Below are 26,113 nucleotides of genomic sequence, written 5' to 3'. Positions count from 1 at the left end.
TCAGCGCTGCTTTCCCAGGAAGGTCAGAGATCTCTGTGCCTGCAGAGCACGGTGCTGGGGATTTGCAAGTGAAAACAGCAAAACGAGCAATTGAAGGGGGAAAATGGTTATTATTCAAATTCCATTTCCTGATTACCAGCATGCTATCTCCTGATTTAGAATCAGGCAGTCCCTGGAGTCTCCCTGCTCATCAATTATTTTTTCCCCTACCTACCAAAGCCAACCTAGTGGGTACAAGAGAGGCATCAGGGCTCACCAGCAGTGTTGTGGTTCTTTTGTTTCCTGAAAAAAGGCTCTCTGTGTGTGACCACAGTGTGGCTCTGGATTACGGTGTGTATCTTCCACTGCACTTCATATATAGGAGTGAGCCTAAATATGAATTTGGTACGTTGTGAGTGATCAGCATTGCTCTGCTCTTCTCCATAACAGACATTTCATTGGTCATTACAGCTAAAGGCACCTCCCAGTGATGCTCAACTCCCTTGAAAGCTCTCTTTTCATTCCCCAGTCCACTGTCTACAGCTAGAGACTGGGAAACCCAGCATGGCTAACAGCACTAGAGGCAGGCAGGGGGAAGGCAGAGTTTGCCTTGAGGGCAGTCCTGATGTTTTGTAAGGAAACTGTGGGGCTGAACTGAACCTCTGCTGAAATACAGCATATTTTGCCACTGATCTGCATCCTCGGGTCTGATCTGGAATAATCTCAGGCTTCCTTTGTGTGCCAGCAATTGGATTATTCTGCTTCTGCTCACAGAGCCCTGCATGGGGCTGAGCCCCGGGGCGCTGCCACGAGCCCTCCCAGAGCTGACTGCAAACTCTGCAGCACATTTCTGATAGAAAGAAATGCAAATGTGGCAGAACTTCCCACTGCCCTGCTCAGAAGCCATGGCAGGCTCTGATTTCTGTAAGACACAGGTGCTAATTACTGGAAACGCTTCCCTGAGAAGTACCAGTCCCCTAAGGGGAAGTGTTGGGGGAGGCATTATTTTCCATCTAATCTATTAAATTTAGAAGCTAGGATGGCTGCCACCTGGGAGACCCCTGTGATTATTGACTTATGCAAGCACACTAATTTCCAGCACTACCTTGTCTTCTCTCTCCTCCCCCTGCATTATCTCCATTTATGCCAGCTGCATATTACCAAAATTGTAGACTTTTTAGGTACTGTGCAAACACCCAGGAGACCTGGCAGGCTTCTGCTGTGACAAACTGCACTGAGAGGGACAAAGCCAGGATGTACAAACAGGCAGCCAGGTAGGAAAGAACAGGACCAAACATGAGAATAATGACAGGCCTCAAGTCTTGGTCTCACATCTCCAGGCTTCTGTAGTTCTATAAAACCAGAGTGAAAAAAATCAAGTTAAAATCTTTGGGACTTTCTAGTTCTTCCCAAACGTTTACTCCCCCAGCCACCACGATGCTGGTAACCTGCTTTCTATATGGGCTCTACCATCTTTCATATGTGCTCTACCATCTTCCATATGGGCTCTGCCATCTCCTATATGTGCTTTGCCATCTTCTCTATGGGCTCTACCATCTTCTATACAAGCTCGACCATTTTCTATGTGTACTTTGCCATCTTCTATATGGGCTCTACCATCTTTCATATGTGCTCTACCATCTTCCATATGGGCTCTGCCATTTTCCACACGTGCTTTGTCATCTTCTATGCGGGCTCTACCATCTTCTCTCTGTGCTCTTCCATCTTCTCTATGGACCCTGCCATCTCCTATATGTGCTTTGCCATCTTCTATGAGCTCTGCCATCTTCTATATGTGCTCTACCATCTTCTATATGGGCTCTACCATCTTTCATATGTGCTCTACCATCTTCCATATGGGCTCTGCCATTTTCTATACGTGTGCTTTGTCATCTTCTGTATGGCCTCTACCATCTTCTCTGTGTGCTCTTCCATCTTCTCTATGGGCTCTGCCATTTTCCATACGTGCTTTGTCATCTTCTATATGGGCTCTACCATCTTCTATACAAGCTCTGCCATTTTCTATGTGTACTTTGCCATCTTCTATATGTGTTCTACCATCTTCTATATGTGCTTTGCCATCTTCCATGTGCGTATTGTTGCGTACACCTACTCATATGCCTACAGAGAGCTTTCTACCCAAGGTGGCCTTGTTCTGTAGCAATAAGTGCACATGCTCCATGGCTCCACATAACCCAAATAGTCCTCTAATGGCTGAGTAATACGCTTCCACTCCGTATATCACCGTGCCATTGATTTCAATGGGCTTTGGATTGGACAGTAAGTCTTTACGATGTGTTTTACTTCTCACTTCCTAGCTCCTTGCCTTTTTCTTTTTTTTTTCCCTTGGTTTAATGGGGGCCTTTCCACGTTACTTTAACAAAGTTTTATGTGTTTTAATTTTCTTTTATTACTTTGTAGCCGATTTCCAACTGCTTCACGAGACAAGTCAATGAGACAGAGCTCCTAATAAACCTGCATTCATCAATGCCTTGTTTTACTCTCTTTCATCTCTAACTACCATCCAATCACTTGGACAACTGGTGCTTCTGAGCTTGCAATTAGACCCATGCTTTCTACTGCTGATGAAGGAAGATTAATTAAATCAGTGCTTTTCAAGGCTAGAACGAATGAGGGAACATTTTTGGCATTTTTCTCCTTGCTTTAAACCTGTAGCCTATTAATTTAAGACACCTGGCACAGAACTAACATTTTGCCCTGATAGAAAACAATAAACTGAGATTTATACACTGGAGTCTTACGGAAAGGTTTCTTTTTCCTTCCCAAAATGCAAATTACGGAATAAAACGACATGAGATCAGAGGAAAAGTTTACAGCCTCCCTTCCAGAGAATAAGGACTTCTACAACGAACCTTTCATTTTTTAACGACACCTGAGAGAGCGAGGGGATGGCAGTGATATACTGATAGCAGTATTTATCTCAGGAAGCGTTCACACTGCTCTATCCATTGTGCCAGGGCTGTGTGCGCCCACATGCACATCTAAGACCTTTTCTCAGCAGATACAGTCCAAAATAAACAAGACAGATAGGATAAGAGAAAGAACTCAGTGGGACTGCTGTTCTGCAGAACAAGCGCTGAGTTGTAGCAAGGTTCAGAGAATGGGATTACATCAAACCTGGCTGAAGAGGTCACAGGAGAACGAGTGCTGGTGTAGGAATCTGGGTAGGAATCGTTGTCTTGAGTAAAAAATCTGCGTAGGACTCGTTGTGTTGGGTGGAATTCACCCAGGAGTGGTTCAGTAGATTGCCCTGTGCACTGCTGAGTGATTCACTGACGTTTCAAATGCCTTCATCCCACCCTTTGGTTCGATCTGATCACCGTGGCCGAGTGGTTACAGGGTGGGAGTAGTTGTATTTTTTATGACCTTGCCTGTGGAAATGCATTCCTACATCCTCTCTTTACGTAGCAGTGACTGGGCAGCAGTATGGAGCTGTGGGTAAGGGATTGTGATGTCCATATGTCTGTGGGTCCTGATGAGATGCATCCCGGTGTCCTGAGGGAATGGCCAGCGTAGTTGCCAAGCCATTCTCAGTGGTATGTAAGAAGTCATTGAGCCACTGAAGTCATTTATCTGAGCTTCAGCACAGCCTTTGTCACTGTCCCCCATAACATCCTTCCCTCCAAATTAGAAAGATTTGGATCTGGACTGTTCAGTGTGTGAGGAGGTGGTTATAGGAGCATACCCAGAGAACGGTGGTCAATGGGGGCTGTAAGCAAGAAGGGGACAGACTCTTTAGCAGGGTCTGCTGTGATAGGAGAAGGGGAAATGGTTTCAAACTAAAGGAGGGAAGATTAAGATTGGATGTAAGGAGGAAGTTTTTTGCAATAAGGGTGGTGAAGCAGTGGAACAGTTTGCAAAGAGAGGTGGTGGATGGCCCATCCTTGGAGACATTCAAGGTCAGGCTCTGAGGACAGGGCTCTGAGCACCTGATGGAGCTGCAGGTATCCCTGTTCAGTGCAGGGAGTTGGACCAGATGGCCATTAAGGGTCCCTTCCAACTCAAGCAATTCCATGACTGCAGATACCTTTCATTAGTTTAAGTATCTTATGAACCACACAAGAAACTCCATATACTGCAGAACACTTGCAAGATATTCACCCTTTATTTCTCGAAAGCAGTCATTCATGCTCTTTCAGCACTGGCCAACTCTTTTTTATCCATCTTCCAGGTAGCATGGGCGCAGTCTGCACAGTTCTGTGTGCTTCTATCTGTTCCCTCACTGGTTTGCCATTGTTGGTACCAGCCAGGATTATGTTTCAGGACAACAGCTTTGGATACTGGCTGTGCTGTGTGGTCTTAAAACATGCAATAGGTTGGCACCTACTGTCCACCCAAAACCTGTGGCGTTGGGGTGGCTGGCTCCAAATTCAGCTTGCTGGTGGCAGGACTGGGCAGCCTTTGCACGGCAGAAGCTGTTGGCATTAACTTCCTCTCCATTTGGAGCAGATGAGATGACAAACTCATTTGTCAGTGTTGGTTGTTGCATTTTCAGGGATGCAGATGGCACACGAACCCCTGCAATTTCCAATGGTTAGTTGAAATCTTCCTTTCTTGTCCACCCAGTGGGAACAGTTTGCATGAGACTTAAGGCTCCTTTCTTTACGAAAAACCCACACGAAGAAAAAAGCACGAGCCAGGAGCTGTGCTGTGTGCATCGGTTCCAAGACAGCATGCTATTTTATTGCCATCAGCAAATTCCAAAGTCCTCATTCCAGCTCCCTGCCACAAACAGCAAGATCCCCCAGCACCGAACCTGAGGCAGAGCCCAAAGATACCTGTGTTTTGAGCTGTGATTTTATTGCTTTGTACCCATGTTTGAAGGCATGGGGCACGCTGGTAAAACCCTATGTGTACCCATCCTTTCTCTGGGATGCTTTGAGGTGTTCTGGTCTCTCCCAGCGATCTCTGATTAGCTTGAAGGAGAAGAATCCCCCAGATCTCAGTTAATTGAAACACACTTCAAATAACTGCATTAAAACTGAGTCATTTATAAGCAAGACAGGAAGGAAAAGTGTTTGGCAGGAGAAGTGTCGAGAGTCGCTGGTACGTACCTGGTCTCCTCCAGATGTACAACATGTATGGGCACGCATCAGGAACCCTCTGGTGCCATGAAAATTGGCGCAGCAGCAGCAGGTTGGGTAAACACAACCAATACAGTGTAGTCCATTTTTCAGTTCGGTGGTGATCTTGGAAAATTCGGTGGTATGTCAAAAGTCTCTGCTGATTGATACCAGCCCGTTGGATTCAGACGTTGCCCCTGTGAGTCTTCTCTTGTGATGTCCTCCTGAAGGAGCCTGGTGTGATCCCAAGCCCTTGGGTGGGAACAGACCCTGGTCATTGCACCCAACTGGATGGAGCCACCCCATTTCAAGCGGGCCCTTTGCAACTGCCTCTGCTCCCTGGGGTGAAAGCAAATCCAAGAGATTCACACTGAAATCAATAGATTTGGAACACGACAAACCAAATGAGACACGCGTGGACATTGCAACGTTGGTGAACAATGTTCCACGCTGATGTGGAATCGCATCTTATCTCAGGTTGTCCCAGCACATGCTGGGAGTGCTGCCAGCAATCCATCAAAGCACTGATGTGATGCAGGATTTAACTCAGCTTCCTTCATTCCACCTCCTCTGTGGCCCATGGGGAAGTCAAGGCTCCAGAACTGCCAGTCCAGCGTGAAATCCCCATTAAAACACACACACACTTCACAGATCCCAGAGCCATGGGGTGTTAGCCCTGTAATTGGGCAGGTTAGGCTCACCTTAGGGTTTAATGGCAATTTAAATCTCTCTCTTGCTCTGATGCAGAAATATTAAGGCTTTGATCAAGGCCTTTCAGTCTTTCAGTTACAGAGACAGTTTTCTCATAATGAACCAGGGGACCCGAGTGTTTAAGACATCAAAACTAGGCAAAATTTCTATACTTTTTTTTTTATTTTTTTTATTTTTTATTTCATTTTAAAGCCTCAGATCTGTGGTTCCAAGCTGCCCTTTTCCTATTTCTTCCCAGTTCTTGTTGTGAGTTAGGGATGCTTTATTTGTCAGGCTAATCATAATGAATGCATTGATTAAAAATAAGAAATCATGCACCTAGAGCAAAGAAGAAACCCAGACCCGCTCCTAGAGGAGTCTGTTCCCTAGGAGGCTTCCCTCTGTTACAGAAATATTTATTAGCAATCAGAAGAACGTTTCTTTCTAGCAAAAGAACAAACAAGCATTTTCTCTGCAGCCTAATGGGCAGAGACATATGTTTTTAATAAGCATACGGGAGAATGGGTTTTTCTGCACTCAGGAATTAGCATTCAGGAGCCCCACAATGTTTACAAATCTCTGTGTTTTTTCTTTCTTTTTATTTAATTAAGGCAATTTTCAGTCTGTGTCCTCCGAAGTCCTGGTGGTTTCACTGAGTGTCTCCACGATCGTTCAGGCTGTGCTCGGATGTTTGCAGCATCTGAGTTTTAATTAGGATGGGGTTCCCCTGCTCAGCTGAATTTCATTATTTCACACCAGTGGAATCTGCTGTGCTGTCCTGAGCTCTGCTGTCTTCACTCGACGTCCCATTACATCCCTGAGCTCCCGCTGCCTCCCATGGTGCAGGCACTTCTTCACCAGTGGTTCTAAGAGTCTGATCCTATGTCATAGCATCACAGAACCACGAAGGTTGCAAAAGACCTCTAAGATCCCTAAGCCCGACCCCAGCCCACCCTTACCATGCCCGCTGACCACTTCCCTCAGTGCCACATTTCTCAAACGCCCCCAGAAATGGTGACTCCACCACTCCCTGGTCAGCCTGTTCCAGTGCCCAACCACTCTGATGGAGCTTTTCCTAACGTCCAACCTGATGCTCCCCTGCCACAACTTAAAGCCATCACCTCTCCTCCCATCGCTGTCACCTGGGTGACCCCCACCTTGCCGCAACCTCCTTTTAGGGACCTGTAGTGGTTCTGCAAAGAGCTCTATACTACTTTGAAAGCAGGATGAGCATCGTAGGGTACATAAGGATAATATTCGCTCTGCAAATGCAAACTAGAAGGCTGGCTCTTGCCATAAAGCCTGAAGCCCACCTCCTCGCAGACCCCTTCTTGCTGCATCTCGTACCCTCCGATGAACCAAGGTCCTATAAGACCACCAACTTGAGAAAATACCGGGATCCATGGATGCCTGCAGTGCCTTTCCATCCCCATTCCTTTTTATTCTGAGCACAGCATCATTATTAGCAATGAAGTTTTTATATGTTACAGTCAGCCCAGCCGGGTCATGATATGCCATAAATCTTTGACAAGTCAAGCGCTGCCTCTTTCTGGGTACAGTATATGCTTGGCCCCATTAAGAATAATAGCATGAATAACCATAAGCCATTAATTTTGACGAGATCAGACCCACATCACCTTAAAAAGAGTGCGCTGATACCATGGGAGACATTTGGCGGTTTCCGCCGCTCACTCCCTTAATGAATAAAAATACAGCAGTGGCTGCAGAGTGCCTGACAGGCAGCACCCAGAGCCCAGGGACATCTCATCCCACCAGCACCGCAGGGGAAGGCGTGGGGAAATTACAGCCTGTGCTTGGAGAAAATGCAGCCGTGCAAAGGGGCGCTGCTGTGTGCATCCGCACGGCCAGCCCAGGTGTGCAAGGGGGACTTCTGCAGGGGGAGTGCTTGGTTTGCTGAAAATGCAGTTGTCAGAAGCAAAATCAGTGCTTCCTCTGTTAGATGGGCCAGAGAGGAATCCAGCAGGATTTGGGTAAACTCCAGGGAGGCAGCCAGGATCCCGCTGTCTGACACTGAGATCCTGGGGGTCTTGAGCTTCCCTTAGCGATGAGATTCCTTCTGTTGTGGGGAGGGGAAGAGAGGGGAAGGGGAAGGGGGAGGGGAAGGGGGAGGGGGAGGGGAAGGGGAAGGGGAAGGGGAAGGGGAAGGGGAAGGGGAAGGGGAAGGGGAAGGGGAAGGGGAAGGGGAGGGGAGGGGAGGGGAGGGGAGGGAAGGGAAGGGAAGGGAAGGGAAGGGAAGGGAAGGGAAGGGAAGGGAAGGGAAGGGAAGGGAAGGGAAGGGAAGGGAAGGGAAGGGAAGGGAAGGGAAGGGAAGGGAAGGGAAGGGAAGGGAAGGGAAGGGAAGGGAAGGGAAGGGAAGGGAAGGGAAGGGAAGGGAAGGGAAGGGAAGGGAAGGGAAGGGAAGGGAAGGGAAGGGAAGGGAAGGGAAGGGAAGGGAAGGGAAGGGAAGGGAAGGGAAGGGAAGGGAAGGGAAGGGAAGGGAAGGGAAGGGAAGGGAAGGGAAGGGAAGGGAAGGGAAGGGAAGGGAAGGGAAGGGAAGGTGGTGGTAGTGATAGGGAAGGGGAAGAGTGAAAGGGGAAAGAAAAGGGAAAAGGAGAAAGGTAAAGAGAAAAGAGAAGATGGAAAAGAGAAAAGAAGAGAAAGTGAAAAGAAAAGGAATAAGGTGGGAAAATGGAAAAGGGGGAAAAAAAGAAATGGGACATGAAGGGGAAAAAAAAAAAGGAAAGTGAAGGGAAAAAGAGAAGAGAAAAAGGAAAGAGGATAAAATGGGGAACGGGAAAAGAAGAGGAAAGTGAGGGGGAGCTGCTGGTCAAGTCCCCATGCTGATGGTGTTCTCCGTGGGACTGCGGTTATCGTGGCTGCTGCTGTCATTTAGAGCAAGGTGCTGTTTTGTTTAAAAGAGGCATCTCTCCTCATTATTTGAAGTACCTCTGTGCAAGGCTGGATGCAGCAAGCTCCTCATCAAAGCAAACACCTCTGCACCACACCAGGGGAAGCAGTGTGCAATTAGGGGCTCTTCTCATCCCGTCTCACCTCGTTTCCAACGTTCCTCTGGGATCTGCAGTGGAAATGAGGAGGGCAGGAACAGCAAAAATGTATGTGCTGGCAATGGAGCCTTGCTGCTTGATTGAAGGGCTGATGGATGTTACTGCAGTGCTCACTTGAACGCCTTGTCACTAAGTGGGTGAATTTGGGGGGGTGAGAGTGTGTGACCCCATTCCTAGCACTTTTGGGGGTCATTTTTTCAGTCTCTGTGCAAAAATCTGCATTGCCTAAGCCTGAGGTTCTTCTTTCTGTGCAAGATAGAGACGTAAACATCCAAATATTTGAGTGTGACTCATTCCTTGTGTGCTTTCCCGTGCACAGTTCCTCGTGTTTAAGGAGCCAGGATTGAAGCAAAGGAGAAGGTGGAAAGATTCTAACCTGTGATACCACTGCATTACAGTCTGTGGTTTTTGGGCTCCGTTCTTTGTTTGGTTTTGTTCTCCCATGGGAATTCAGCCACAAGAATGGCTTCGAGTGCGGTCCCTGCACTCACTTTTGTTTCCGTGGCCTTCTGCTCAGTTCTCATGTTGCGCCAAACACTGGCTGGGTTTCCAGGTAGTTTTCTATTCAAGTATTTGGCAGATAAAAGGCAGCCAGGCTCTGAGATCAGACAGAAGTCAGCGCGTTCCCTCCACTGTGGCTGGCGTCCAAGCATTTCAATATGTAATTTCCACTAATTTGCAGAACTGTACCGTTAATTACATGAAAGATTTACTTAGAGCTACCCCTTCTGTAACGTCCTTAATGCCTGCATTAACTGCGTTGCTGCTAGCTTGTAATTCTCCATCATTCAGTCAGGTTAGGATGATGCAGCTGACGCTTTCTGCTTACCCAAAACACATCCTTGCTACACCACCTTATTTTTTTTCTTGACCTAGTAACTCAGCTTTGTCAGAGCATCGTTATAGGACACAAATTCCCATATTCCACCCTTGTGTGTGACAGGTGCCCTCATCTCTCCACAGCCCCGCACTGATGAGTGCAGAGATGCTATGGTATGAAGCGCAGATATCTAGCACCAAGATTGGACATCTTTCTTGCCTGCTCTTCCAAATGTGCTTTCCTGGGGTCCAGGAGTCAGGATTGACAACTTATGGAAAGTGTAAATCTCCCTCTGGTGTTCTATGTACAGCTTCCTCACTGTGGGAATCAACCAAGGATTGACATTGACCATCCTCCTCATTGTGGAAGTCAACCAAGAATTTACACTGGCCATCATCCCCACTGTGGGAGTCAACCAAGGATTGACAATGACCATCTTCCTCACTGTGGGAATCAACCGAGGGTTGACACTGGACTTCCTCCTCACCATCGGAATCAATCAAGGATTAAAATTGGCCATCATCTTCATCATGGGAGTCGACTAAGGACTGACACTGACCATCCTCCTCACCATGGGAATCAACGAAGGATTGACATTGGCCATCCCACAGGAAGAGTCCTTGATGAAATCTCATCACTCAGTGCCCCTTGGTACGAGTGTGGGCTGGAGCAGAGCTGGCAGAGGCCAGGAGGGGACTGGAGCTGCTAAGAAGCAAGCAATTGCATGGATGAGGTGCTGGGCAAACCCATGGGTTCCCATGGTCTTCAGTGGAGCCCATTGGAGCAGTCTGGGCTGTAGCAGAAGGACCTATTCCCATTCTCTGCTGCACTGCAAAGATCGAGCTGGCATGGTTTATCTCAGTGCAGAAACAGCTGGCAGATAGACATGGACCCAACTGTTTAGATGGGAATGCCTTGCTGTCAGGTCGTGTTACTGGTTCAAACAGAAAGGCACTGCGCAGCCAGAGCCAGGCATATATAACTGACAAAAAAAAGAAGGTGAAAGCTGCTCTGGGCTCATCAATAACCTTCCGCACATCCTTGCCTGTGCTCTGAGTTGAGAAAACACAGCAATGATCAGCACTCGGGTCAGGATTTCGTGAGCTGTCCAAGGAGAATTTACTCTAGCTCCTTCCTGACAGGAGACAGAGGTATAAAAAACAATGCAGTGACTTCTGTTCAAGCAATAGCTGTGTAAAATATTGTTCATCAGAGCTGTAAAGGTTAGCTCAGCAGAGAAATAAGGTCTGCAGCTTTTGGCTTTGTATCCCTTTGGGCAATCCATTTGTGAGTTTGTTGAAGGCAAGGAGAAAGATCCAGTGATTGGAAAGGGGCTGCACTCACCCCGGCTCAGTCTCTGAATTAAGCATCTTCTATTTTTCCATTGGCTTTGGAGTGCTTCCAGTCAATACAGGTTTGTAAAATGATTGAAAGGTATCCACTGCTTTATCATAATATTTCTCAGGCACTAAAAATACCTCCCATGGCATCCCATCATGGCACTTCTACTCCTCTATCCCTGTGCTTCACCCAAAAGCCACCCACCAGCCTCAGTGCTGCGCATGGGATGAGCAGACTGAAGGATGGAGAGGGGTTAAACCAACTATCCCAAATCCGACAGTCCCACTTCACTTCTGGCTGTTAACAGGGCCATAAAATGGAGCAGTTTGCTCTAAATGGAATAATTCCATTAAAATGGAATAGTTTGCTCTAGAACAGCCCATTCACAGAGTAAGGTTCCTAATGCTGACTATTTCTCAGTCATTCCTATAGGAGTCATGGAATCCTACTATGGCTTGGGTTGGAAAGGACCTGGAAGATCATCCGGTTCCATGCCTGCCGTGATCTGGGTGCCCCCCACCAGATCAGGATGCCCAGAATCCCACCCATGGCCTTGGGCACCTCCAGGGATGGGGCACCCACAGCTCCTCTGGGCAGCAGTCCCTCACCACCCTGTAGAAGAAGAAAGAAATCCCACCTAGGAGCAGAGCCCTGTGCTGTATACGTCCTGTCTTCTACTTATAGGATGGCTCCAAGCTCCAGGATCTTGATGATCTTTCAAGTCCCTTCCAACCCAAGCCGTTCTATGAGTCTGTGATTCCATGCCATGATTTGTAAGGGCGCCCCATACTCCCCACTGATCACCCACTCCCACCTCTTCAGTTGCCCAACGTTTGTGCCCAAAATCCAAGGGAGAGCTGGGAGGAGAGGCCAGGCAAAAGAAAAAAAAACAACAACAACACAAAAACCCTGACATAACAACCAAGATTTTTATTTAGGTTGGAGTTTGTTAGGTTCCATTTGCATGGCTACAATGTCAGATGCATTATTCATGAGCATAAACTGCAGTGACCCCCACCTCCCCCGCTTCGCAAACACTGGCTCCAGATTCCCAAGATTAGACATCCTTCTTGCTGCTTTAAGCAATTTCTCTTTAAAAGGAGCACGGCAGAGTGACAGCCTGATTTTTTATTCATGTGTGGGTCTTTTCAAGGCATAGCATTTACCACGGTACATAAAAACCAGGCTCGCAGGTCGGGGGGGGGGGGGGGGGGGGGGGGGGGGGGGAAGGGGGGAGGGAGAATGACTCAAACATATTTGTTTGAAGAGGAGTTTTCAGCTTTTATCCCTGATTCAAGGCAGGACATCTCCCACCAGGTGACACCTGCCGTGCCCAGGTGCCATGAGATGCAGGAGAGACTTGAGCTCTTTTTCAGCTTGCCCTTTGAATCCTTGGATGGGTCTGGCAGCAGGTGTGGGGTCAGAGAAGAGTTTGGGGTGGGCCAAGAGTTGGACTCAGTGGTCCTTATGGGAGGGGAGGGGAGGAGAAAGAGTAAAGGGGAAAGGGGAAGGGGGAAGGAGGAAAGGAGAAGGGGGAAAGGGGAAAGGGGAAGGGGGAAAGGGGAAAGGGGAAGGGGGAAAGGGGAAAGGGGAAGGGGGAAGGGGGAAAGGAGAAGGAGTGGGCAGGGGAGGGGAGGGGAGGGAAGGGGAGGGAAGGGGAGGGGAGGGAAGGGAAGGGAAGGGAAGGGAAGGGAAGGGAAGGGAAGGGAAGGGAAGGGAAGGGAAGGGAAGGGAAGGGAAGGGAAGGGAAGGGAAGGGAAGGGAAGGGAAGGGAAGGGAAGGGAAGGGAAGGGAAGGGAAGGGAAGGGAAGGGAAGGGAAGGGAAGGGAAGGGAAGGGAAGGGAAGGGAAGGGAAGGGAAGGGAAGGGAAGGGAAGGGAAGGGAAGGGAAGGGAAGGGAAGGGAAGGGAAGGGAAGGGAAGGGAAGGGAAGGGAAGGGAAGGGAAGAAGCAAATGCAGGACAGTATTAAGCAACATGTTGCATATGAGACATGGGAGGTCATTACCTGCTTGGTGCTCAGGGAGCTGGAGAAGACAGCAGCACTGCAGTGGGTGACACAATTTGCTGAGCCTTCCCCAGTGCTGGAATAAAGGCAAAATGGCCTTGGGGTCATCCAGAAATAGCAGGAGTGAGCATCAGCTCCCCGTCAGCACCTGCAGCAGGGAAATAGGAGATACTTGGGAAGGAGCCTGCATTGTTCTGGGACGGCATGAGCATTTCCATCACACGGAGGGGTGGTGGGAGCTGTGCTGGGAGCGCTGCCAGCCCCGCAGGAGGCACTCTCCTGCTCACGTCACGAAACAAAAATGTAATCAACACAAACGGCGCTGAGGAAAGTAATTAACCATCTCCAAAACGCTGGAGATTGCAGTCAGTTAGCATAAGACAGGACCTGAGAAGCAGTAGGCAGCGGTGAGATGAGGCAGGTTGGTAACTGCTGGATGTTGTGACCTTTTCTGGCTGTCCAGCAGATGGATGTGCCATCCCCACTGCTCCCCACGCTGTCACCTCTTGGTGTCAAACTCATAGAGGATGCTGGGGGCTGAGGGGCAGTGGCAGAGGTGTGACACTGTCCTTGTCCTGCCTTGTGCCCAGGTCTCACTCGCAGCATCTCCCCTCACTGGAAGCTCAGCACGGCGTCAGCATCAACCAATTCAAGCTATCCACAAGCAGAGGGGTGAGTGGTTCCCATAGAACTGGCTCAGCCACGCTTGGTATTCAGACTCACACAAAGGGTTGGAGAGAAAACATTGCTTTTTCAGCATGTCCAGTCTGATGGCCTACCTCATCATCCACCTGAACACAGAAATGTTCCCGTTTCAATTGGAGGTCACTTGGAACAGACACAACCCCATGGGAAGCATAGCTCCAGCATCACCTCCTCCCTTGGACAAGGTGACCAAGGGGCCTTCCAGGGGATCTCAGCTCACTTCCAGGCTCAGGGCCTACCTCTGCTGACCCTTTGCTTCCTCCCACCTCTCGCGGTGTGTACGTGCCATCTGCTGGCAAGCTGCAGGAAGGAGAATGCGCTCAAAACGCCTTTTGCTACGACAGAGCAAAGCAGAGGGGTTGGAGGAGCAGCCAGGTTAAATTTGGCCATATGCACCAAACCTGCACAGCCTACATCTCATCTCCCATCATAAGAGTTAGTTCCTTACCAGCACGGCTGGTGGTCAACACATTGCCATGAGGCTGTTTTCTGCTGGAAGCAGCGATTTCCCTCTGTTGAGCATTCTGATTTCTTGTTGTGAGAGCAGAAAACTCAGAAGCTGCAAGGTCCAGCGTTCAAAACTGCCCTTGTCTTTCAGTTGTGGTTTTATCCACCTCGTATTTTCCCATTCTTTCCTCATTTCCCCCTTCGCCACTCCCCATTCCTGCAGTGCAGTGCGGTGATGGTTCCATCCAAAATGATGCATGTAGATTTACATGCGTTGGGTGTTTTTTTTTTTAGTGCACAAAGTTGGTTGGCAGCACCCAAGTGTGAGCTGCCTTTCTGAAGATGCAGCAAGAGAAAACAGAGCGAAATGCAGGAGATGATTTTCCATTTGGTTTCGAGCAGGGAGAAGGCACATAAAGAGACCCCCACATAGAGCAGCCGTGCAAGGCCATGCATCACTTATGCCTTACTTGAAGGTATTAAATAAGACTTCACTAGAACACAGCTCTGGTGCTGACCCTCTGCAGATGGGTGAATTGCACCCTAAAGCAAATATAGGGAACTTGTATTATTCAACAGCTGCTGCTAATAGGGTTACTGCAGGCGGAGATGTTGCCTGTCTCGACTGAGGAGCAGACGCTGGCCTCGGTGACTCCTGTTTGCATAATTATACTGTAAATTCTGTCCCGCTGTGTCTGTATAATTACGTTTTTAAATAAGAAAAAAAAGTATTTATATACGTGTGGAGCTTTTCTTTTTTCCCACCCAAAGCTTTCATGGCCAGATTTTCAAGTATTTAGAATTAGGTGTGATTGCAAAAAAAAACAATAACAGAAAAGAAACCAAGGAGTGATTGGTATGCATTTCGTTGGCTAGCAGAAGGAAACCTGCTCCGCTGAAGGCATTTAGATGGGATGCAGCACTCTCCTTCCCTACCAGGGGAAGCCAGCTTTTGTCATCTACACTGGGAAGGAGAAGGATAGAATCTCTGGACCAGCTGGTTTTAAGGTGAGAAGCTTGCAGTAACTGAGGTTGAAAAGAGGTCTTTGGAAGATCTTCAGAGCCCGGCGCTGCTTGGCTTCCTGCTTTTATTGATGACTTCAGGCATCAAAACAGTAATGAAGATTCCAACAGAAAATATCTGATAAAAATAAAACTCAGGAGAAACTGTGAGCACAAAGGAGATGGATGCTTAAGATCCAACCCAAACCATTCTCTCCCATACTCTTCCACTCTACTCTACCGTACTCCGCTCCATCCTATTCTACTCCACTCTGCTCTACTCACTCTACTCTGTTCTATTCTACTCTACTCTTCTCCATTCTACTCTACTCTACTCTACTCCATTCTATCCTACATTACTCTATTCAATTCTACCCTACTCTACTCCATTCTATCCTACATTACTCAATTCTACCCTACTCTACTCCCTTCTATTCTACCTACTCCATTCTACTCTGCTCTACTGTACTCTACACTACTCCACTCTATTCTGCTTTACTGTACACCATTCTACTCCATTCTATTCTACTCTACTCCATTCTACTCCACGCTACTCCATTCTATTCTACTGTACACCATTCTACTCTACTCCATTCTACTCTACTCCATTCTATTCCACTCTACTCCATTCTATTCTACTTTACTCTACTCTACTCCACTCTACCATACTCTGCTGTACTCTACTCTACTCCATTCTATTCCATGAGTAGCATTACAAACCTGAAAGTGACAAAAAGGGGTATAAATTTGATAGCTCTCTATACAAGTTGGGTTTGCTTGACAGGTTCTCAGCAGTTGGAAATGACTGGCAAGGAAAAAGTTTCCAAATGGGTCACAGGATAAAGCAAAAACTACGCAGCCATGGGGCCACGGTGAAATCAGCAAAATGAAGGGGGTCAGACTGGAGATGAACGTGAATTATTTTGCTTCATTGCAGCAGAACATCTCACAGTGCCTCTCCTCAATGGCTGCATCCCAACGACACCCACCTCCTATTCCCAGGTGAGGAAAACCAAACCATCCCATCCTGCACTCCTGCTGCCTGCTTTCCTTCAAGGACTGGAGCAACTGGCAGGGGAAAACTGCGTCCTGCGTTAATGTCAGCGTCTGCAACTGCAAAAGCAGTTCTCTGCAGCCCTCTAGTGCTCATTGCATGCAAACGAAAAACAGAGCTTGCAACAGCCATGGGGAAATGGGGCCAGGGCAGCTCGGGCTCACTGTAACTTAGAATAGAGGCTTTTATTTGCTAGCAGGACACAGTACCAGCTGTTATGTACCCAAACAGTTGTAATGTGTAGGCAGGCTCTGCTCCCCAGGCTGCATTCCCACCAGAAGCAGCACTGGTGCACAGCAGAACGCGCCAGCCGAGCAAAGGGCACGCAGGTTCTGCAGCACCGACATCTGCTACAGAAATGATGTGACAGCTTCGTCCCATAGAGCATCGCCAGGAACGTTCATCAGAAGTCCCCTTCCCATCAGTATTCCTTCTCTCCCTGCCCCTGTGCACGCCTTCAGCCTCCCTTTCTGCAGTGCTACCCAACGGAGGGCCCGAATTATGCAGGAAGGCCCCTTTGGAGGAGCAGAGGAGGGAAAGGTGGTGATGTATCGTTCCCTTTCCTGGCAGCTTTTTGCCTATTCGTATTCAGATCGTGCTGCATTACCTCAGTGATAAAGATGCACGTGGAGTTGGGAGACCTTCTTCGTGTTTCACTTGGGCCAGAAGTACCCCATGATTCATTAAAAAAAGAAAACCAGCCCTTCTGCCAAATAACAGATACCCAAAATTGCCAGTTAATTAAACGGAATACGCTTGCTTTCCGTGCTCCTGATAAAACCCTGAAACCCAAGCTCTTCTTCCAAATGGATTTCTCCCACAAATCCCCACTTCAACCACAGAAGCTGTCGTCTGTCTGCACGCGAAATCTTGCTTTACCACCTCTCCTGTCCGTACAGAGACGCCCTGAACAACCTTGTCATTTCCATTTCTCATGCATTCTCAGTGCTCTGCGTTCTCAGGGTCTGGGAGGTTTCATTTTCCCATTGCCAGAGGCTGCTCGTCCCTATCAGGGCTCACTCCGCCACATCAAAGGCAGCAGGGATACATCAGAGGGAGCAGGAGGGCTGCAGTCCCCTCCGGGGGGGGACCACAGGGATGCTGCATGCTCTGAAGCATCCTAGAGCTTCTGGAAGCAGGTCTGGATCAGCAAAGCTCCGTTGAGGCTGTGAGAATCAACGGAGCCCAACCAGCCGAGATGGTTTGTGATCCTAATCTGCATCTGAGCATCACTGTGGAGTGAAGCCCTTGTCAAGGTGCCATCATAGAATGGTTTGGGTCAGAAGTGAGACTCAGAGGTCATGGAACCCATCTCCTCTGCAGTGAACTGGGACACCCACAGCTCAACCCAAGTGCTCAAAGCCTGCTCCAGCCTGGCCTATAGGATGATGCTTTCCTACCTACAATGTTAGATATCTTCTTTTCCTGACCCATAAGGTGATGCTTTCCAAAGTCACCCCTCTTCCAGACAGCAGCAGAGAGACAGCCACGTGGTGACAGCCTTCACAGTCTTTGCAGCATCACATCTTTGCCCTGGGAGGTGGTGGAGTCACCATCCCTGGAGGTGTTCAAGAAACATTCAGGTGTTGATGACCCTTGAGGTCCCTTCCAACCCAAGCCATTCTGTGTTGTACTGAGGGACGTGGCTTAGTGGGAAATACGGGCGGTAGGTGGGCAGTTGGACTAAATGATCTTGGAGGTCCTTTCCAACATTGGTGACCCTATGATTCCATCACTGTGTTCCCATCACATTACCCATCACATTACAGAAAATGGACACGAGGCAATCAGGGATGCTAAAAAGCTCTGGTTTCCCAAATGGCAGTGGTTTGTCCCTCAGGTAACCCAAACCCCAGCACTGGGAGGTGGCTTCCACTTGGCTCCAGCCCTACCCAAAGCCTTTAGTTCACCTCCTGTGCCCAAACCTAAGACAGGAAGGAGCCGTGGCACCAGGCTGCACCCCAGAAGAGGGCTGGCATTCACACGAAGCCATCTCAAGAGGAGGAAAATGAAGATGCAGACGCTCCAAAGGGAGGTCTGTCAGAGCCCGGGGGTTCAGGCTGCTTAACGAAGCAACGCTGGCTGCCAAAGCAGAATTTCCAACTCTATGTTTTTCCCAGCTGTGTTTTTCCAGTGCCTACTGCAGGCAGCAGCGTTTCCCTTTGGTGTAAAGCAGGACGATGAGGGGGGGTTGCTTTGAAACCTTTTGCTTGCATAGGAAATGAACTTCTTGATTCCTGTTGACATTTGCAGCAAGGTGTAGGTGGCGCTTGTAGCATTTCTCAGAGCTCCCCGGCTCTGTTTGTTCAGATCCTTCTCACTCCTGTGAAATGCGATAATACCGAGCGGTGGGTGGAAGGAACAGCGCAAACGGAGCCCTTCAGGAGACAGAAGGGCTCAGAACTGCTCTGCACTGGAAGACAACTCCTTCTGCTCCCAACCACCGACACCAGACCCAACCCCATCCCTGCAGCTTGTCCCTGGGGGTCGCAGTTCTGCTCTGACCCTGCAGCTATGGAGATGGTCCATTCCTCATCCCAGTGCTTAAAGAAGCACGGGCAGCTCTTCTCCATCCTGGTCTCATCCTTTTGGGACTTTTCTCGGTGGGGTTTCACTTTCCAGGACTAAAAACAACCTGCTGCAGCAGGGAAATGGGAGAGAGCTGCCCTGACACCTTCTTGGAATCATTCTGCACAGCACTGATGTGCTCCTTAATAAAGTGTTGTAAGAGCCTGTGTCACCAAGCAGCCCAAGAGCTGCAAAGCCCAAGTCTCCTGAACTCATTCGGGTTCCTTCTTGCAACCTCACAAGCCTCAAATCACGGCAGCCATTCTCATATCTCCTCTTCTGCCCTGGCAGTGGGAAAGGAGCAGATCTGTGAAGGCTGTATTAGGGGATGAGGGGTTCACCCTCCTGTGAGATGTGGGATAATGACACATCTTGCTGGATGGGGTGACCCTGGGGTCCTGCTGTGTGGGTGCTCAGGTTGTGTTGGGTGGGTGGATATGGGGTCCTGCTGTGTGGGTGCTCAGGTTGTGTTGGGCAGGGTGGATATGGGGTCGTGCACTGTGGGTGCTCAGGTTGTGATGGGTGGGGTGGATATGGGGTCCTGCTGTGTGGGTGCTCAGGTTGTGTTGGGTGGGTGGATATGGGGTTGTGCACTGTGGGTGCTCAGGTTGTGTTGGGTGGGGTGGGTATGGGGTCCTGCTGTGTGGGTGCTCAGGTTCTGCAGGGTGGGGTGGATATGGGGTCATGGAGTGTGGGTGCTCAGGTTGTGTTGGATGGGGTGGATATGGGGTCGTGCAGTGTGGGTGCTCAGGTTGTGTTGAGTGGGTGGATATGGGGTCGTGCAGTGTGGGTGCTCAGGTTGTGTTGGGTGGGGTGGGTATGGGGTCGTGCACTGTGGGTGCTCAGGTTGTGTTGGGTGGGGTGGGTATGGGGTCCTGCAGTTTGGTGCTCAGCTCATTGCCCTGAATGCATGGCATAAACCGTTTTCTCCCCAATTGGAAATCCCTGCAAGGGGAAAGCACTGCAGCAGAGGGTTGAAGGGAAAGCAGTGAGCTGCTGCGTGTGAACGAAGCATGCAGAGCTCCGCCCCAGCTGTGCATTAGGGCTGATTAACATCAAACCGGGACCTTATCGCAGCCGGATCGTTGGGGCTGATTGGCGACTGATCGCCCATTGAATGAGGAGGAGCGTGTCCGGGTTCTCGGGGGTGATCTGCGAGAACGGCAGAAAGCAATTAAGGAAGGAAAGCTGCGATGGTTATCGGGGAAGTGGGGCAGGGTGAAAGGCAGTCCTGATGCGATTGGGATGGGAATCCTGCAGGGAGAGTGTTGGCTAAAGGGGGAACCCCTTTTTACTTCTGTGTTTCCTCCCATCTCCAAGCCCTCGTGCACCCCCGGCCATCCATAGGCCTATAGGGATGGATTCTCACTCGTTTGAAGCACTGGGAGGGCACGTTTTGATGGTTGTAGGGCAGTTTTCATTCGCAAAGAGCCCAGAATTGGGGAAGTCGGAACGAAGGGCACAACCTGAGCATGGCACCAAAGTGGGCTTCGCTTCTGCGTGCTGACCGGCGCTGCAGTTTTGGGCCAAAAGGTGATGCTTTAGTGACAGCCAGAACTAAAGAGCCTGAAATCTCCCCCCGTGGCCTTTCTGTTGTTTGCAGTTCAGCTGCTGAACCACGAATCCCTACCACAGTGCCCAAATGCACCCCACGGATGGAGATGGGAGACGGGGTTCGGCCACCCCTGCGCCCCACAGCCCTGCAGAGGTGGGATGGGACGAAGGAGCCGAGCGATCCGCAGCCCGACGGGGAGGTGAGAGGGGATGTAAAGGGCAGGCCGTGCCCTCGGGCTCGGCGGCAGGAGGTGCCCCGTGCCTCAGTTTCCCCACCTGCCCCGTGGAGTTCAGCCCACGGCCGCGCGGGTCCCCCGCCGGTCCGCGGTGCGCTGCGGGGTGGGGAGAGCCGAGCGGGTGCCGGGAGGTGGCACCATCCTCCTTTTTTGTTTCTGCTTTCTGCCCGGCAGCACTGCCGGGACGGGACGGGCAGACTGCCAGCTCCCCTTCCAGCTCGGCTGATGGGGTCTGATGGGGTCTGAGGGGCAGAAAAAGATGAGAACCGTGCGCTGGATTCGGTGGCAAGGTGATCTCTGTGCGGCTCAGCAAAGGAAGGGCGCGGATGCCGATGGCTGTCACCCATCTCTGCGCCCCATCCATGGCTTTTCAGCATCACCTCCATGCTCTGTGCTGCAAACCCCTGCACTCTGAGCATCCCCAATTCCTACCCCAACATCACTGCCACCTCAGCATCACCTCCATGCTCTGTGCTGCAAACCCCTGCACTCTGAGCATCCCCAATTCCTACCCCAACATCACAGCCACCTCAGCACCACCTCCATGCTCTGTGCTGCAAATCCCTGCACCCCAAGCATCCCCAATTCCTGCCCCACTACTACTGCCACCTCAGCATCACCTCTGTGATGCAATGTGCTGCAAATCCCTGCACCCCGAGTATCCCCAATTCCTGCCCTCATCACTGCCATCTCAGAATCACCTCCATGCACTGTGCTGCAAACCCCTGCACCCCGAGTATCCCCAATTCCTGTCCCCATCATTGTCACGTCAGTATCACCTCCATGCTCTGTGCTGCAAAACCTTGCACTATTCCCCCCCTTCCTGCCCACCACCACTGCCATCTCAGCATCACCTCCATGCAATGTGCTGCAAATCCCTGCACCCCAAGCATCCCCAATTCCTGTCCCCATCATTGTCACGTCAGTATCACCTCCATGCTCTGTGCTGCAAAACCTTGCACTATGCCCCCCCTTCCTGCCCATCACCACTGCCATCTCAGCATCACCTCCATGCTCTGTGCTTTGCTGCAAATCCCTGCACTGAGTGACCCCCCCATTTCTGCCCCCATCACTGCCATCTCAGTATCACCTCCATGCTCTGTGCTTTGCTGTAAACCCCTTCACCCTGAGTGACTCCCCCATTCCTGCCCCACCACTGCTGCCACCTCAGCACCACTTCCATGCAATGTGCTGCAAATCCCTGCACTCTGAGTGATCCACTCCATTTCTGCCCCCATCACTGCCATCTCAGAATCACCTCCATGCACTGTGCTGCAAACCCCCTGCACCCCGAGTATCCCCAATTCCTGCCCCATCACTGCCATCTCAGCATCACCTCCACGCTCTGTGCTGCAAAACCTTGCACTATGTACCCCCTTCCTGCCCACCACCACTGCCATCTCAGCACCACCTCTGTGATGCACTGTGCTGCAAACCCCTGCACTCTGAGCATCCCCAATTCCTGCCCCCATCACTGCCACATCAGCATCTCCTCCACGCTCTGTGCTGCAAACCCCTGCACTATGTCCCCCCTTCCTGCCCACCACCACTGCCATCTCAGCATCACCTCCATGCAATGTGCTTTGCTGCAAACCCCTGCACTGAGTGACCCCCCATTCCTGCCCCACCACTGCTGTCACCCCAGCATCACCTCCATGCAATGTGCTGCTAATCCCTGCACTCTGAGTGATCCCCCAATTCCTGCCCCACCACCACTGCCATCTCAGCATCACCTCCATGCACTGTGCTTTGCTGCAAATCCCTGCACCCCGAACACCCCCAATTCCTGCCCACCACCACTGCCACCTCAGCACCACCTCCATGCTCTGTGCTTTGCTGCAAACCCCTGCACCCCGAATACCCCCAATTCCTGCCCACCACCACTGCCACCTCAGCATCTCCTCCACGCTCTGTGCTGCAAACCCCTGCACCCCTCAAGCGAAGCCCCCCCTGGGGATCACCGTGCCATTCCCACGCCGCGCACAGCGCGCATCACACAGCCCTCATCCAAACGTGACCCCTTTGCTCAGAACGCACCACGTATCTCATAACAGGACACCATTTCTGGGTGCCCCATGGGGCAGCGCAGACCCACAGCAATGGGTGGACACGGACTTCGTCGGTGTCTCCGCGACGCAGCGATTTTTTCCGCCGCTCTCCCGCTGGCCGCCGGCCGAGCAGCGTCCGTCCCCGTTCAAAGGCAGTTCTTGTTCAGTGCCTGGCTCCTGGAGAGCCCCGAAGAAGGGCTCCTTTCACGGCCCTTGCATTTCCTAGACAGAAATTGTCATTTTTCAAACACAGCTTCCCTTCTGCTGGCCCGGCGCCTTTCACCTCGCAGCGCCCTGACGTCAGGCCGCCTTTGTGATGCTCTGTGCGGCGTTTTGTGCTCCCGTTCCTTTTCAGCTGCTGTCAATGCCCGTTTCTGCCCAGGGCCAGGCAGTCAATGAGGGGCTGCCGGGGGCACTGCCAGGCCCCCAAGTGCCCAATCTGTGCCCCCACCCAAGCGGGGCCATTGGCTCCATGGGCAGCGCTGGGCGGCACGGCGAGGTCCTGTTATTGAGTGCCCGGTGGTGGGAGATGGGAAAGGAACGTTTCTCCTCCGGATTCCTTTCCCCTGGGATTGCTGTTCTGTAGGATTTCTTTTCTCCTTGGGTTTCTTTTCCCTAGAACTTCTTTTCCCCAGGATTTCTCTGTGACTTCTCTTCCCTAGGGTTCCTTTTGCTCAGGACTCCTTTTCTCTAGGATTCCTTTTCCCTGGGACATCTTTCATCTATGACACCTCCAGGATTCCCTTTCCATAGGACCTCTCTCCCCTACGATGTCTCTTCTGGGTTTCTTTTCCCCAGGATTTCTGTATGATTTCTCTTCCCCAGCGTTCCTTTTCTCTAAGATAACTTTTTCCTGGCACATCTTCCCTCTACGGGCTCCTCTAGGGCTCCCTTTCCATAAGGATTCCCTTTCCACAGGACTCCTCTTCCCTAGCACTTCTTTCCCCTAGGATTTCTATTCTATAGGATTTCTTTTCTCCCGGGTTTCTTTTCCCTAGGATTCCTTCGCCCCACAGCTTCTCTTCCCCAGGACTCCATTCCGGTGCCGCCCTTGCTTTTGAGGCCATGCACAAACAACTTCTGCAGGGGTGCAATGCATACCACGGCGCACAGCTCCAGCCTTGCACCTGCTGCTCAGCTCCTGGCACCATTCTGCCACGGAGGCGAAGCTCAGCAGCCACCACCAGGCGTTGGGCCCAGGCTGTAGCGGCAGCGGGGCGGTTTCTTGGAGCTGCTCTTGTGAAACAAGCCAGGCCGGTGCCGAAGCCGTCACCCAGCAACGTCACCATGCAGGAAACCATTGCAACCCAACCCCAAAATAGCAGCAATCCCCAGAAAAGCCATTCCCTTCTTCCCGCCCGAGTTCCCCTGCTTGCAGCAGCGCTGGCACTCCCTGGGGCACGTCATCGGCCGCCGCGTTGGTGCACACTCATGGCCCTGAGCGCACGCATCACGTTGTGCTGGGGCTCCCGGCGCTGCAGCACTTGTGCACCAGCCCTGCGCAGCTCCGTGCACGCACACAAGCCACCAACGTCGGCTCTCCTTCCCTTCAAGGCCACTCCTCGCGCTCAAAAATTTTCCAGGCTTGGAGCTGGGCCAGAGGTGAATTTTGTTTTGCAGCCGAGCAAAATCAGCTCAGTGTTGTCGTGCCCGGCCCCCACGTGAGCGCAGCGCGGGGCTCCCGGCTCTCCCAGCCCCACTGTTTGCATTGCGCTGCGCTGCTGGCGGCCGCTGTGGCTCTGCACTGTTGGGCCGTGCCCCGGCGCTCTGCCTGAATGGGGAATGCTTTACAGGCTGCGTGCCTTGTGCTGGGGCTGGAGATCCTATAGAGCTTGTGCCGGGCCTGTAGGCCCTATAGATGCAGTAAGAGTTCTTAAAATGGGCCTTGGTCTGCTAAGATGGGGCCTGAGCTGTAGGGCAGGCACAACAGCTTCTTGTCCTGGTGTCACCAAGCCACCAACCTCCCGGTGCTACCAATCCATCCTCCCAGTGTCACCGAGCTACCCTCTCAATGCCACCAACCCATCGCCCTACTGTCATCAACCCAACTTCCTGGTATCACCAACCCAGCTTTTCAGTGCCACCAACCCAGCCTCCCGATGTCACCAACCCCAAAACTTCCTGGTAGCACCAACCCAACCGCCCAGTGCCAACAACCCAACCTCCAAGTGCCACCAAGTCATTCTCCCAGTGCCACCAAGCCATCCTCCCAGTGCCACCAACGCATCCTTCCAATATCCCCAACCCACCCTTGCAGTGCCACCAACCCAATCTCCTGATGTCATCAACCCACTCTCCCAGGGCCACCAACCCATCCTCCCAGTGCCACCAACCCAACTTCCCAGTATCACCAACCCATCCTCCCAGTGCCACCAACCCATCCTCCCAACGTCACCAACCCAACTTCCTGGTATCACCAACCCATCCTCCCAGTGCCACCAACCCAACTTCCCAGTATCACCAACCCATCCTCCCAGTGTCACCAACCCAACTTCCCAGTATCACCAACCCATCCTCCCAGTGTCACCAACCCAACTTCCCGGTATCACCAACCCATCCTCCCAGTGCCACCCAGCCTTTGTCCAAGGCAGCTGGCACAGCCCCACAGCTGCCCTCACCTCTTCCCCTCCCCCTATCCATAGGTTTTTCCCAATGTCTTCCCCTCTCTGAGCGCATTACACCCAAACACGAGGCCATGGGGTCTAAAGGCACTGACACTCACCGTGCGTCGGCGCAGACCCAAAGCCCTCTCCCTGATGCTTGTCTTGGTGAGGAACCTGCAAGCCCACAGAGCTCAGGAGCATCCAATCCCCCGCGGGGTCTCCCATCCCAGAGGAGAACAACTGGACCAGTTCTACCTGTGCACCCGTTCCCAGGGCAGGTAGGGCCAGCGGGAGGAATTCCTGCCGTTCCAGATGGCTGAGTCACAGTGTCCCCACTGCCATCCCTCCCCTTCATCTCCTCCTCCCAAGAGGGGCTGAGTCAGCGCCGTGGGCGCAGCGCTCGCAGCCACCCCCCCGGGCTGCTCCTCTATGGGACCGCGTTCCCACGTCCCCCCCATCATCCCCCCCCCCCCCCCCTTCCTCCCTCGTGGGTTTGTTGGCACAGCGGTGCTGCACGGGGAGGGGTGTGTGGGGGGGGGGGTCCTGCTGACTCAGCGCTCCACACAATGCAGCCGAGGGAGAAACAAAGCGGAACGAGGGCAAATGCATCGAGCTGGGGCATGTGCTGCGTGGTGTGACTGCCCGCTGTGCCTTGCAGGGTGGTGGCCTGGGGACGGAGGGCTCCCGTTGGCCACAGGTCCTGGTTCCTCTGCTTGCTTTCCCCCAACGGGCGCTGAGCTCCGTTTACCCTGGAAGAAGAAGAGAAAGGGCATGGGGAGGCCTCTGGAGCCTGCAAGTCTCATTGAGCACCGCTGGAACAGTGTCCCGTCGGCACTTTGGGTGCTGCTCCAACAACAACCCCCCCACACACACACACCTCCCAGACCCCTCCTGCCCCACTCACAGCCCGTG

General features: G+C 51.5%; 1 protein-coding gene across 11 annotated transcripts in view; it reads left to right on the top strand.

Moving 5' to 3' along the window:
- The window catches only part of LOC107054988, a 173,144-nt gene extending 158,273 nt beyond the window's left edge, over positions 1 to 14,871 (top strand). For 7 of the 11 annotated variants that reach the window (XR_006932006.1, XR_005841560.1, XR_006932013.1 and 4 more), the window contains one exon: positions 2,401 to 2,729. Coding sequence is in view for 1 of the 11 variants with exons in the window: in XM_046903446.1 (XP_046759402.1) it covers positions 2,401 to 2,449 (49 nt within the window). In the remaining 10 variants the exon portion in view is untranslated. Of the gene's footprint in view, positions 1 to 2,400; positions 2,730 to 9,781; positions 12,166 to 13,574 lie in introns of those variants that run through there. The other 4 variants (XR_006932007.1, XR_006932008.1, XR_006932012.1 and 1 more) reach the window with 2 other exon arrangements.
- Positions 14,872 to 26,113: the final 11,242 nt, after the last annotated feature.

The sequence above is a fragment of the Gallus gallus genome, chromosome 22 (genome assembly GCF_016699485.2).
Source record: "Gallus gallus isolate bGalGal1 chromosome 22, bGalGal1.mat.broiler.GRCg7b, whole genome shotgun sequence".
NCBI classification, from domain to species: Eukaryota; Metazoa; Chordata; class Aves; order Galliformes; family Phasianidae; genus Gallus; species Gallus gallus.
The sequence above is the reverse complement of the archived record's forward strand: the minus strand, read 5'-3'. Positions and strand labels throughout refer to the sequence as shown.